The 14,896-nt window shown below is 45.0% G+C and overlaps 1 protein-coding gene across 2 annotated transcripts in view; it reads right to left on the bottom strand.

Moving 5' to 3' along the window:
• Positions 1-14,896, bottom strand: part of Gnptab (N-acetylglucosamine-1-phosphate transferase subunits alpha and beta) — a 121,144-nt gene that overhangs the window by 23,117 nt on the left and 83,131 nt on the right. For both annotated transcript variants that reach the window (XM_084602361.1, XM_084602362.1), the window contains exons 18-19: positions 6,383-6,535; positions 1,504-1,675 (exon numbers count right to left, since the gene is read on the bottom strand). In XM_084602361.1, coding sequence (XP_084458487.1) covers positions 1,504-1,675; positions 6,383-6,535 — 325 coding nt within the window. The remainder of the gene's footprint in view (positions 1-1,503; positions 1,676-6,382; positions 6,536-14,896) is intronic.

Below are 14,896 nucleotides of genomic sequence, written 5' to 3'. Positions count from 1 at the left end.
CCCAGATATATCAAATTTGGTTATATCGAACTCACGAAACATTCCCTTGAAAATCACATGTAAAAGTATAGGAAAGCCGCGTCATATATCGAACTCAATTTCACCGGTCATTCGAAATATTAAACTCTGCACCATGCACTGGAAAGTGTGCCTTCTCCAAAGACGATCGCATCACCTTCGGCCATATGCCACGTGACGTTTTCAAGGAATGAGGGGACAGTTCGGTGACAGCTGGTCTGGGGCAGCGCCGCGCCCATTCCCCAAAAACGCACGCATCTGCGGTTATCGTTTCTCGTGCGCCAGTACATGACATTTGCAAGTCATGTGCGTGAATGAAACAGAGAGAACCGGTGGGAACGAGAGGGGGAAAAAAGTGATAGAGCGAAGCCCAAGGGTGTGCCCATTTTTTTGCCGATCGATCTCATATATTGAACTATTTCGCGATCCCCTTCGAGCTCGATATACCCGGGTTCGACTGTATATCACATTCATGAAAAACTGTTATGAGGGACACTTGACATCTGCCTTCAAGGGTAATAACGAGATAGCGTAGGCTACCAGCCCACATACAAAGGCCCTTATTAAAGCCGTATGAATGTGCCTATGTGGCTTAAGGGTAACGTGAATGCAAAGGTCCTGGCCCGTTGATTCTGATATCCCCCTCCCAAATAAAAGGAGAGGCACGATTTGGCAGCTCCCACCTAATCTAATGTCCGGCAACCCTACATCCAGTTAGTACTCGGCCATGCCAGCTATTGTCTGCCAAAACTATGCTCATGACTTTTCACTCACAACGCCAACGATGGCCGCCGATGCCAGATTCCTGGTAGACAGGGCCTTTATTAGAATTGCATTAAATTCATTAGGATATAGCTGAGGTATTACTGAAAAAAAATCATACAAAGTTAGCTGAAATCTGTTCATGCAAACAAACATTATCGAAACAATGTAAAGCAAAAAAGACAAGAAAAAGAAACTTGAGAAAATTACATTTCAAGCTTTATGGCCACTGCTACTTTTGTCTACTGAATACATGGGAAAAACAGGCTTCAGTGTGTAGCTCAATTGTTGCTGAACAACAAGAAAATTGACTTCACTGGAATCAATTCATGGAAACTTCATCAGAAATTTGATATGTCACTGGAACTTGAATGACACTCTCTCAAGTTTTTCTGCTGTTACCATAGGGTCTTGGAACTAACTTTTTTATTTATGTCCAGAATCTCGTGAAAGTTCGCAAACAAATGTGTCCTTCTTTGTAGATTCCAAATATGCACTCATAGGTGAGCTACTCTTCTTGGATCTAAAGTTAGCTCACAAAATCTAGCATGGAATAAGGTACTTTACAACCCGGTTTGCGCTAATCGGCTAATCTAAAAATGCAGTTGGAGGCTGTACTCCATCTCCTAGTTAAGACAGTTCCCAGCTGCTACTTTTTCCAGCCACATAAAAAATTTAACAGTGGGCAGGAACTACAGATCGCGAGTCAGGCAAGTAGGTTACCAGCTTTGAGTCAATGTAGCGCTCATAAGGTGGTGTTGAAGGCACTACTGCAGGGGTGAAGTTGCGTGCACACGCCAGGAGATGTTCTTCTACCAGGTGTGAGTTGGCTGCATCTACCGGCAAATCGAAGAGGCGTGTCACCAAGGTTCGGATCTCCCGGTCAGACCAGGTCCTGCATTTCCACCAGAAATGAATGCTCACACTGTAGCAGTTGCTATCTTCATTGCCCATCACTTACAAAAGTAAATATTCCTTATAAGAACACAATACTACGAAGCAACACGGTGTTACAAACAAAGAGGCCGCTCGCGATGCCGCAACCAACTGGGGGTGAAAAGTAGGCCGAGCACCCATAGGAATACAGTATAGAAGCGAAAGTTATCAGAACAGTTTTCTAATGTCACGGGGCACCTATGATGCCATTTTTTCATACAGAGCCATCACGAACATCTTAGAAAGGATTGTGAAAGCATAAAATGCCATTTCAGCGGTGCAGCACAGCGCGAAACGTATGGGGGTGCGGGCGGGGAGAGCGACCCACAGAAAAGTACGTAAACACAACTTACTGCAACATTTTACTTATTCTGCACAGCACCAGAAGAGGTGGCCAGTCATTAAACGTTGGCAGGAGTTTTGAAGAAACATGTGATAAAGTATGCTAAGTCATTGCAGAGGAAATATCTTTTTAAAACGCTACATGTTGTGAAGCCGTACATACTGCCAACAGGCTCACTATCTGCTGGGTGTTTCTCTGAATCCTGCAACCTCTTCTTGTAGTCCGATATGCTGCCATATGCAATAAATGTGTTTACTAATACAGTTGAACCCAGATATATCGAATCTCGGTTATATCGAACTCACGAAATTTGGAATATACTCCCAGCAGTATAATACACTAAATCTCAAACCAAACCGCTACATTTTTCATGTTACCACAGCAATAACTAAAAGAACAGCATGGCGTATACCTTTCCATCTTCACTTATATAACAATCCTTGCTTATCTCCAAGAAATCGGAAGGAATTGGAAGAATTGGACATCAAAGCCTGTTTTACCTTCACTCTAAAAATAAAAGAAACTCCCAAGCATCACTCTTTCAAACAGTAGAGAATTTAAAACCTTTTTCCGATCGTTTATTATTACCCGACGAACGAGGAATTTGTAAAAAGTGGTCATTGCTAAAATATTGCACAAACTAGTAGAATGAATAACATACATTGTCACAGAAGCCAACAAAACTAGAAGGCAGATTTACTTTCATCTATGGAAAAGCAGGGGCAAAAGAAGGCACAGAACCGACTGGAGGGCGAGCACCAAGAGCTAAGAATACGAGCGCGAGCCAGTCTCCCGAGCTCGCCACATGGCGGCGCCAGTAAGATAACACTGCGGCATTACCCCTCCTGGTGGAAAAGGCACCGTCCCAATGCCGAGTGCCGAGGTCGAGCAGAACTGTAGTCGGCGAGGATACCGCGTTCACATAAAGCAGTTACAGGAAGAAAAAAAAAAGACACATGTAGCTTGACCTAGCGGGAGTAGAAGGACTTCATCCTGGTGACATGTAACACTTCTGACTGTGCTTGCCGTCGGTATGAGCAAGCAGTTCCTTGCAGGATCACTTCGTAGGTGACGTCGCTTCGTAGGGGGGCGAAGTAGTGGCATAGGAGCTTTTCGGAGCGACCCCGGTGGCGAACTGGTGTCCACACCCAAACCTGATCGCCAGGGTTGTAAATTACCTCCCTGTGATGAAGGTTACAAAGTTCAGCGTCTTTAGCTTGCTGTGTCCGGACTTTCAGTCTAGCCAGCTGGCGAGCGAACTCAGCATGCTGCACGAATTGGTCAGCACTGGCAATCAATGGATGGGCAACATCTGACAGTAGCATTGCGTCCAGCATGGTGACAGCTTCGTGACCGTACACCAAACGAAACGGTGTGAAGCAGGTCGTTTCCTGGACTGCGGTGTTATACGCAAATGCTGCAAACGGTAGTATCTCGTCCCAGTTCTTACGATCTTCGTCGACGTACATAGAAAGCATATCGGCGATGGTCTTACTGAGTCGCTCAGTAAGGCCATTCAACTGAGGATGGTATGCTGTTGTTCTGCGATGACAAGTGCCACTGAGCTGCATCACTACCTGGGTTAGAGCTGAAGTAAATGCCGTGCCTCTGTCAATTAAAACGATCACAGGGGCACCGTGACGAAGGACTAGATTAAAGATGAAAAAGTTCACAATATCAGCAGACGTGCCGCTGGGAAGAGCTTTCGTCTCACAATAGCGGTTAAGATAATCAGTGGCGACTATAATGTACAGGTTGCCCAATGATGACGTAGGAAATGGCCCGAGCAAGTCCATACCGACTTGGTGAAAAGGTACTCACGGAGGAACAATAGGCTGCAGCAGGCCGGCCAGCTTGACATTGGTATCCTCCGACGTTGGCAATCACGGCACGTCCTAACATAGCACTGAGCAATAGCAGCAAGCGTGGGCCACTAGTACTTTTGTCGTATTCGTGCCAAGGTGCGAGAAAAACCGAGATGTCAGGCAGAATGTTCGTCGTGGCATGCCTGCAAAACGTCGGTACGGAGCGGCACTGGGACCCCCAGCAGATACTGAATGTCTGTGGAAGCGTAGTTTTCCTTATAGAGGACGCCGTTACACAAGCAGAATAACCACAGGACATGCGTGAAAGGCGAGGCGGCGATGAGGCGGTTCCCTCGAGGTAATCGATGAAGGGCCGCAGCTCAGTGTCTCGCTGCTGTTGAGCGAGATTTGGCATCGTGAGAGCGCCGAGAAAAACGGAGTCATCTGTTTCAATTGGAGAGCACGGGATTGGGTCTCAGGATAGCCAGTCAGCATCACTGTGTTTCTTGTCAGACTTGTACACAATAGTGACGTCGAACTGCTGTAAGCGGAGACTTCAGCGGGCTAACCGGCCTGAAGGATCTTTAAGGTTCGCTAACCAACAGAGTGAGTGCGACCACTCTAAATGGCCGACCATACAAACATGGCCAAAATTTTGTTACCACCCAAACAACTGCAAGGTACTTCGCTAGGATAATTCGCTTTGGAACAAGGCGGTGCAGCTGGCATAAGCAATCACCAGCTCAACGCCATCTTGCCATTGAACGAGAACTGCACCGAGGCCAACATTACTGGCGTCGGTATGCAAATCTATGTCAGCCTCCTCGTCGAAGTGGCCAAGTGTGGGCACTCTTTGGAGGAGCTTGCGAAGCTCCTCGAAGGCCCTGTGCTGCTCGTCGGCCCAGATGAAAGGCTGGTTGTCCTTTGTTAGACGAGTGAATGGTTCCTCTATCCGGGAGAAGTCGTGCACAAATCTCCTGTAATTTGCACAGAGGCCAAAAAACCGCTTTTATCGGTGGGGGTCGGGAAAGCAGCTACGGAAGCCGTCTTCTCTGGATCAGAGCTAATTCCTTCAGCGCTCACGACGTGACCCAGAAACTTGAGCTGTTGGAAAGCAAAGTGGCATTTTTCTGTTTTTAGGGAGAACCCGGCCACACGATGGCATTTAGCATGGCCGTCAATCGTTTGAGGTGCTCCTCGTAGGTCGCAAAAAAATGACGTCATCAAGGTAGATGAGGCACGTCTGCCATTTCAGGCCAGCTAGGACAGTGTCCATCATTCTTTGAAAAGTTGTTAGAGCGGAACACAAACTGGAAGGGAAGCACCTTAAATTTGTAGTCCGCCAGGAGTTATGAACGCGGTCTTCTCTCGATCACGATCATCGACTTCGATCTGCCAGTACCCACTGCGTAGATCGAGCGATGAGAAGTATTGGGCGCGGCGGAGTCAGTCGAATGAGTCGTCGATTCGAGGCAATGGGTAGACGTCCTTTTTTGTAATTTTGTTGAGCCTCCGATGTCGACGCAGAATCTGAGAGTTCCATCTTTTTTAGAGACCAGCACAACTGGTGAGGCCCACGGACTTGTGGATGGCTGGATCACATCATCGCGGAGCATTTCATCAACCTGCGCCCGAATAGCCTCTCATTCTTTCGCCGATACTCAGTACGGGTGTCAGCGGATAGGGCACTCGATGGGATCAACTATAATTCGATGTTTGGCGACTGCCGTCTGTTTCACTTTGGAAGTAACGGCAAAGCAGTCACGGTAAGTGTCCGGAATTGCTTGAAGGCGGCATTTCTGGGTAAGAGACAAACCAGAATTCCCGTCAGTTTGAATAGTATGTCCAGTACTCTTGAGAGGGTTCTCGTTTGCCAGCGAAAAGGCGCAGTGGGCGGAGAGCGCACTGACTTCGTCAAAATAAGTGATGTCTGTACCTTGTGGTAAATGGCGGTATTCGGTGCTAAAGCTTGTTTCCATTTATTTATTACTAAAGACAAATACCCCCCAACGATGCAGACTTGTAGGCTCAAAAATAAATTCCCGTTCATTTCCGCAAAGCCTTTAAGGGCGGAAGGGTTGTAGCACTGCACTGTAACAAACAAGCTGGTGTGTGGAACATGCAGCTTCTCCAGAATCACCTGCCATGACTGTTACTCCCCCCCATTACCATCTTCTCTTTATCCAGCCTGCTCCTTAGCATGTGAAGCTACTCAGTTTTGAGGAGGAAAACACCCTATTTTTACCAACAAACTTTGACCACATAAAAAAATAACAATGGCAAGATAAACAAATGCAAAACACAGTCTTGCAATTAGTTTCGCTTTGTTTGGCTTACACACATGCTGTTCCTTTCCTTTCATATTATGCAACTATGAACTACCCTGCTCAGAACAATTTGGCAAAAATTGAAACGTGCTACAACTTCGAAATACCTACCTCTTGATGTGCTGCGGCCTAATAGGCTTAAAATGCACCTTTGTCTACTACGCAGAACACGTCAGCAGTAGACACCTCACCCTGACTTGTCGATGTCAATGGTATCGAAGTGCTCCTCAGGTTCAATGCTGCGCTTCTCGCTCATGAGAAAGTAGAAGTAGGAGAAGGCAAACTGCATGTCATCAGGGCTGCGGATCTTGTGCGATGATGTTCGATCAAACTCTTCAGGGAACCTGCACAGAAATGCAACAAGAGGAACAAGTGAGGAAAGCTAAAACCAATAGCTTTCAAAAGCCCTGTTATTGTTGGCCCATAAATAAATGTATGTATCAACAGTAGCACACTGCAATTCCAGTGCAGTTTCCCCGTACAGTGCGTTTCACTGCGACGCTTGATCGATTGGACTTGCACCGCCGGGGCCTCTCTTCACAAAACGGCCCCGTCACATTTTAGGGAAGCTTCACTGCAGTGGCCGACCACGCGGACTGCGCTCAAAGCAAAGCATTTGACCAAACTGGGTAAAGAAAAAACATCATTCTCACTTCAGTTTCATTTCAAATTCAAATAATGATCGTGCAGGTGTTCACCCCATAAAATTACTGTGATGCAAATGTTTTCTGCCCATTTTTTCAGACCCATTCGATAGACTTTTTTTTTTCTGGCCCCTGAAAACTGAATCAACAAAAGTTTACTGCATTCAGCAGTGATACAACAGCTCCACACAGTTTCATGCAGGCCCTTCCTGTACACAAAACCAGTTAACAGATTTTTGCATAAGATTTGTAATGGATTTTTCAGTAAAGTATACACTTCTGTACAATTCTAGCTTTATCTGCAAATTCATGTGAAATCTGGAATAAATCAGACGAACAAGGTTTGCTAATTTTTAAGTTTCCACATTCTTTTACTCATTAGATATTCAACATTGGAAGGCATTTTTTTCCCATATTCATATTCTATTCATACTGAGAAATTCATTATTCGTACACCCCTACTCAGAGTAAACTCTGATACCAAGTATTTGTCACTAGTTATTTTAAAATGTTCTCATGAACCTTCTATGCCATGAATCTGAAGAAAGGATCAGCTCCTGACACAGACCATGCCAAGAAACAATTAAACACTAGCACAGCGTACTTCACATCTGTTACCACTGCCCTGTTGTTCGAGAAAAATTAATTGAATTCAAATATTCAGACAAACCAGCACATTTCTAAGAGTAGGAATTGTGTTAACAGCACATTTTATTCTAAATGTATTTGCACAATTTAAAAAATCATGAAAGCAATTCCAAAGAATGCCACTGAAGCAAAAAAACCTGCTAATTGTCTTCCTTCACTTTGAAATGAACGCTCTGAACCACACGCACAAATGGCATTAAAGGGACAGAACACTGGAATTTAGGTCTCAAATTTTTTTCAGTGCATGGGAAGATTGCTGTCTAAAATGTTCGACATAACTGTTTTGGTAGAAACGGTGTAGAAAATTTTTACAGATAATTTTTTTATCAGTGCATGCGCCCGTTTTTATGTAGTCCGATGCGACCACGATGACGACTGGTGGTCAACAGAAAAGACGTACCAAAAACAAATATAAATTTCACTCGCCAGGAAGTAATTCGACATTTTTTGCTTAGAGTAACATCCTTTTAAGTTTCACACTCAAAGCTGTTATGGCATAATAACACATGCCTTGTCGACGAAAGTTTTATTGGGTACTATCATCGCTTCATTCACATCCAAACACTGTGGCGCCATCTAGTGGCAAAACATGAAAGCATGCCTCTCGCAGTGCGAAAGGAAGGCTGTTTTTATTCAAGGACGCAGTGGAGAGAACGCAAAATATAATGAACTATGACAAGCACTTCTAGAAGAAAAAAGAAGAACAGTGCGCACTTACGAAAATCAGCTATATTTTGCAGACATGAAGCCATGTGGGATACTACACTGAAAGTAATAAGGTTTCTCCGCTAAATAGCGCCTCTATTGTATATGATTTTCAATGGCAAATTAAAATAGTAAAGCCTCTTTTCTTTGGTATTGTAGTGCTCAATCTGTACTATATGAGGCAAGGTCTTTTCATCTCCATCATAATCTCATGACATATTTTGGCCAGTAAATAACTTATTCTAGAATGCCAAGCCATAATCGAAATTGATCTGAGTGCTCTTTGCAAATGTGAAGGGAGCAATAGCTTCACTGTACTACCCTCCCCCACGAGATGGGTATGTATTACATCACTGATTACCCAGAAAAAAAGAGAGATGCGGTACACAAAGGAGCAAAGATTTTCTCAAAGAAAAGAGTCACTTTCTTCGAATCAAACTTTTAACAGGAGATTTTTCAAATGACCATGTTGCGACCTCAAAATGCCAAAGTAAAATATAGTACAACCTCGTTAATTCGAAGTCATCGGGACCGCGAGAAATCTTCGAATTAAGCGGGTTTTCGAATTAACCGAACACACCAAGAAATAAGACTTAGGCAAAAAAATTCGTTGCAGGAACGTGTTACCTTTATTCGGCATATTTTGAATTACTACTGAAAGTAATCAGAGATGCTGGTTTGCCGCGTCCGGTAGTTGGCGGCTCCTAAGGTCATGCTCTCGAGTTGGTCAAATAGACGAAACATCTCTGAACTTCCACCGCAGCACTCAACAAAACTGCGGATAACGTTCAGCGATCCGATAACTTCACCAAGAGCAGGTGCTCGGGGAGGCTCGTCGGTGTCGTCGTCGCTATCGTCGCTGTCATCGCGCATGTTCGTACCAGCAGTGATCTCACTCTCCAAGTCAGAGTAGCCAGTCTGCTCTTCGCTCTCAATGTTGATACACTCGGCGAAGCCGACTGCGTTGGACTCATCCTCGGTCTTCGAACAAGCGGCCAACTCGGTCTTCGAACAAGCGCTCTTGCCTGCTTCCTGAATCAAGCAGAACTTCTGCTGCAGCGTTAAAGTCTTGTACTTTGGCATTTCTGCACTGCTACGGTCACAAAGCTAGCACTTCTGCACAGTCCCGCCCAAAAAAAACAGCACAGTAGCCGACCCCTAACCACAGCGCACAACACAAAGAAATGGCGCAGGCGAGACCGGCGCGGCGGTAGTGGTGGCGTACTTGCAGCGTCGGAGGCAAGGGGGAAGAGTGGGCGAAGCACACCAAGGGATTGAGTGGGGGCGAGGTCACGTGATAAAAACCGGTATGCCCGCCGTGTTGCAGTGAAGCACGTCTACTCCTCTGCAGGCGCGTGTTTCGGCAGTGCGCGAGGCGCACTGTGGACCGATTTTTGTGCAGAGAGTGCTCCGGCTGGGGCGCTTCGCCTATAAATCATCACCATTACTATGTGGCTTTGCCTCGCGGCTCCGTAGGGCTGTCGTTTCGCCGGGTTTGCGGCGAAACATGGATCAGGCATTGCCGCATACCAGTCCAAATTTTCGAATTAACCGGGCTGGCACAGGCCGCCTGTTCGAATTATCCGGCCAAATTTACATTGAAAAATATGGGACCGCAGAAAACCTTCGAATTATCCGGTATTTCGAATTAACCGAGTTCGAATTATCAAGGTTTTACTTATGTTCATAGCACAGTAAAATAAAACATGTGAATCATAAAGGTGGCCATTCTAGACTTGTCCACTTTGAATGCAATGTTTATGACTTGTTCAACTACTGACCTGCAACTACAGTCGACGCCAGATTTTTTCGGACTCTCAACGGATCACAAAAATGTCCGAAAAATCGGGCAGTATGGAAAAACAAATGTGCACCAAAAAAGCTCAATTTATTGCCTATTACCGTACTGCCGCAATGTTATCTTACTGGCGCCGCCATGTGGCGAGCTCGGGAGACTGGCACGCGCTTGTCTGCTTCGCTCTCGGTGCTCGTCCGCCAGTCAGTTCCGTGTCTTATCTTGCCGGTGCTTTTACTTAGGTGTAAGTAAACCTACTGAAATGGTTCCACTGGCTTCTGTGCTAGTATTTACTCGCATAATGCTCGCACTTTTTGTTGCAGAAAATTGATGCCAAGTTGGGGGGTGCAATAATTATGCGGGGAAAATTTTTGAGCAAATGTTTTGGAGTGCTAAAAGCAAATTTAAATAGGTGCGAATCGGGATTCTTAGGTCCGCTATTGTAAATATAACCAAAGCATTACTTTCAAGCAGAACTTACCTTTGTTATAAAAGTACAGGGTCACCAAAAGCACAGATTGCTAAAGAACTTTACTTACCGCACGCAGCCTCATCATTACTCTCCGCGTTCCGTGGTATAATGCTCACAGCAGACCATACAGTTCTACTCTCGATCAGAGTATTCATTATGATTATAAACAGCGTGAACACAAAGACAAAGGACAAGATACAAGAAAGCCACAGTACAAGCGCTGACTCACAACTACGCCTAAGCCCTTTACTCCAAGGCCCAGAAAAAACAAACATGAAGAAAACGAAACAGTCACGTGAAACAACCCCTGGGTTCACCTGCTACACAAAAAATCACTTAAAAAAGACACCTCTTTGCTTGAAAGAGCAAGAGAAGTCTTGCTGACACACTTATTATCCGTTGAAACAAAATATGACTCCACTATCTCTCTCGTCATCATCTCTTTGTGGCGATACAAAACCCTAACCTTGTCAAACTTAGGAGTGCACTTCTTCTCCTTCTTCATTATTTCACGTGAATGGCAATGTGATACCAGAAACGTTTTGTCCTTTCCACTTTCCAAGTTGTTCCGGTGTTCCTGTAGTCTCTTATTAATACATCGTCCTGTTTGTCCTATATAACTGGCTTCACAAGAGAGTGGAAGCCTGTACACAACACCTGTCTTGCATCCAACATATAGGTTTCTATGTTTGACCCCACATTCTTGCTTCTTCGCTTCTCTTTCCCTTTGAATAGCCAGGCAGATCCTCTTCATCTTGAGCGGGGCGGTCAATGCGACGTCAACACCATACCTCTTGCTTACATTTTTGAGGCCATGCGAAACTCTGCGCACATACCGTACCACTGCAACCTTCTTCTTCCTCTCACCCATGCTGGGCAGGGATTTCAGTCTGTGTGTTCTTTTAAGGCTCTTCAGTACCCGGCAACTGGCCTCAGTTATAACTGACTCCCGATAACCGGCCTTTGCAATTCTTGTCACTTGTCTTTCAAAACTCTTGCCCGTGCCGTGGTAACAAGATTTCTTCAACGCATTTATTAAGCATGTGTTGATCATCCCATTCTTCACTAATTTGGAATGCCCCGAACTGGAGCTTAGCAACAGCTTCATCGATTTCGGATTGTATTCCCAACAAACATGATCATCACCGAATTGAATCAATAGATCTAAATACTGTAGCCGATCGTCCACTGGTTCTACAACAGTAAATTCCAGCCCGGATCCACATTCAGTAAAAACATCCATAATGTCCTTCATTCGTTGATTGAATCCTTCACGGTCTGTGAATACTAAAAAGCCGTCCACATACCTGAAGGTGGAATGATGCAAGCCCTCCAAGTTATCTTTCAGGTGTCTGTCCACGTACATTAAGAAGATGTCACTCAAGACCGGTGCAACACTCGACCTAATGCATACTCCAGCCTTCTGCGTATACAGCTTGTCCTTCCAGCCTATGAAAGTGGACTCCAGGTAGAACCTCAAAAGTTCAAGGAAACTTCCAACACTTACACCTGAGACATCAATGAAATCACATTCATTATTGTCTTCAGTAATGCACATTGGAACACGCTTAAGGAGGCAGTCATGGGGGAGGCTATAATACAAATCCTTGACATCCATGCTAAAGCCAACAGATTTTCTTGGGTTGTGTTCTTTGAGGAATACAACAAGGGCTTCAGAGTTAGGTAGCCTTAGGGGGTCTGATAAAGTCAACGAGAAAAGGTGTTTCTGCAAATATTTGGACACCAGGTGCTGCCACGTGCTTGTCTCAGATAAGATGGCTCGGAACGAAACATCTCGTTTATGGGTTTTTGCCGAAAAGAATACTTCCAAATGCAATTGCTTGCATTGTTTCACCTGTTCACGTATCCGTTCAAGCCCAAGATTTCCTAGTAGAGCCATAGCCCTCTCTTTTATCATCGCCGCTTTCATAGGAACCTTTTTTAAATTCTTCTCAACAGCAGCCTCGGCTTTTTCTTGAAAACTGATTCTCAGAAAAAATAGTAAAATACCCTTTTATATGAGATAGTATAACTCTGAGGTCTCTTGAGGCCATCCATTTTGCAATATAGTTGTACTGTCAGCGCTTGTACTGTGGCTTTCTTGTATCTTGTCCTTTGTCTTCGTGTTCACGCTGTTTATAATCATAATGAATAAGTACCAACTCGCCCAACAAAGTAACTCGATCAGAGACTTGATCCGAGTCCGTATCGGCACAGCAATCGCTGTCTCCAGTAGCGCACTACGCAGAACTTGTTGACGTCAAATTGCATGCCTGCAGCGCGGTTGCCATGTTGTAGCCCGTACTCGAAAGCTTTCAGCTTAAAAGGAGCTGTACAACTTGCATACCGCCCTACCGCGATGCGGCACCAAGAACACGGTAGACGGTGGAACAAAGCAAGCAACACGGATGGAACGAAGGAACGATGACGAGAAGTAGAGACACCTCGCAAAATGGCGACGACTACGAGCATCATGGAGGTAAAGAAGGAAGAAAAAAAAGACGAGCATAACTGATGATGATGATGATCTACCCGAGCATGCTATCGCCATCTGGTAGCGCATGCACACAACGAGGCCAGCTAGGTTCAGTAGCGCTCCAAAGATGACGCTTATTACTACTAGCAGATAACTCTTGCGGTGGTAATATTGGTGGTGCGATGATTATGTGGAGAAAAAAAAATTCCCATTTTTGACGCCCAATGTTGGGGGTGCGAGCATTACGCGAGTAAATACGGTATTCACTTTGATGCCGGAAAAAGTCATGAATGCTTTTCTGCACCACGCTCTGCTTCCGTGCTAGCAGGTCCGCCTGAATTTCGCTTGCATCAGTTCAGCTTGCATCAGCTGCACTGCTGCAGGTGAGTAGTCGTCACTCTCAGACTCTGCAAGCACTTGGCTAATAACTTCTGTGAGCCCAGCACACAGTTCCAACTCGTGGTCCACGTCTATGAACTCTGAAAACGAGACGACCGATGGAATTTCGACACCAGCAGTACAAAGGTTGTGAATGAGCTGCTCACTGCCCGACAGCTGCTTGACGACGCTCTCCTCGTCCAAGGCAGCCGACTCGTCATTCAGCACAAATCCCACGTGGCGGAACCAATTGCACAGCGTTGTGAGTGCTACAGACTTCCATGCATCGGCGAGCATACTAAGTGTTCCAAGCCAATTGACAGAGTAGGTTTTCCCACTGTCGAGGCAACCACCACCACCAACCACTGGATCCCAACACCGACTCAGTTGAGTGCCTTCTCACTACCGCGTTGCATGCAAAATATAAAAGCTCCTTATAAAATTCGGAACCATCTTCTTGAAGAACTGAAGCCGATTCAATTAAATGCAAGCCACAGTAGCGACAGAATGTAGTTCACGCATCAGCATGACCACGGCTAGGCCTACTCACTACGCTCGACAATGCATGTGAAACGCACGGCAAACACCCAGAGGAACAGGCAGTTGAAGCGATCACGCTAAAAGAAAAAAAAAAACAAAGCCCTGTGGTGGCGAGCAGCGACGGCAGCGACATTGTCCCGGAAACGGAAGCTGCTAGGCAAAGAATATAGCCTCGATCCAGCGTCAGTTTAGCTGAGGAGCGGCATGCAAGGCCGGCACCTGTTTCCAGGCTATCGAAGGAAAAAGTAAACAAACAAGATGGTGGCGACACTGCTCAAAATGTATGGCAGTTGGCCCGGCTGACACTTGGAATGTCCGAAAAATCGAATAGACCTCCCTAGAGTGTCTGAAATTTTGAGCAGCGTAATACATTGACTTTATAAGGTATGTCCTGGGTCTGGGAAAAAGTCCGAATAATCAAGCATGTCCGAAAAATTTGGTGTCCAAAAAATCGGTCGTTGACTGTACATGATCGCCTTTCTTGATGGACATTAATGTCAACGCCACTAAAACTGACATGTAGGTATATGACAACTCTGAAGGCTAACTCGATGCTTAACACACTACACACATGCACTTCTGCATGTGTAAAGTGTCATGGCGGCCACAAGAATCATTGCAATTGAAAGTGAAACCACTCAGCAGGAGATGCTTTTCACATTCAGGCTACATAAACCTAGAATATGGTAAAAGAAAAACTGAAACCACATTTGGTAAGCATAAAAAGCAATTTTATAATTTTAGGCTAGAAATTCGAAGCACTGTAAAATCTCGTTACTACAAACACCACATTAATGAATTTTACAAATTAACGAATTTTTTGAGAATCCCCGGCAGATTTTCTACGTTTTATATGCAAAACTATTTCAGAATTACGAATTTTAAAATAGCGTATATTTCAGAATAAGGAACATATTTTTTTTTTTTTTATCATCCAGGAACATCAGTACAGCCAAACCCGGATATATCGAACCCAGATATATCAAATTTTGGTTATATAGAACTCACGGAATATCCCTTTGAAAATCCCATGTAAAAGTATAGGAA

The sequence above is a fragment of the Amblyomma maculatum genome, chromosome 4 (assembly GCF_055883805.1).
Source record: "Amblyomma maculatum isolate TAMU_Amacu chromosome 4, ASM5588380v1, whole genome shotgun sequence".
In the NCBI taxonomy this organism is placed as follows: domain Eukaryota; kingdom Metazoa; phylum Arthropoda; class Arachnida; order Ixodida; family Ixodidae; genus Amblyomma; species Amblyomma maculatum.
This window is presented reverse-complemented; position numbering and strand designations above follow the sequence as displayed.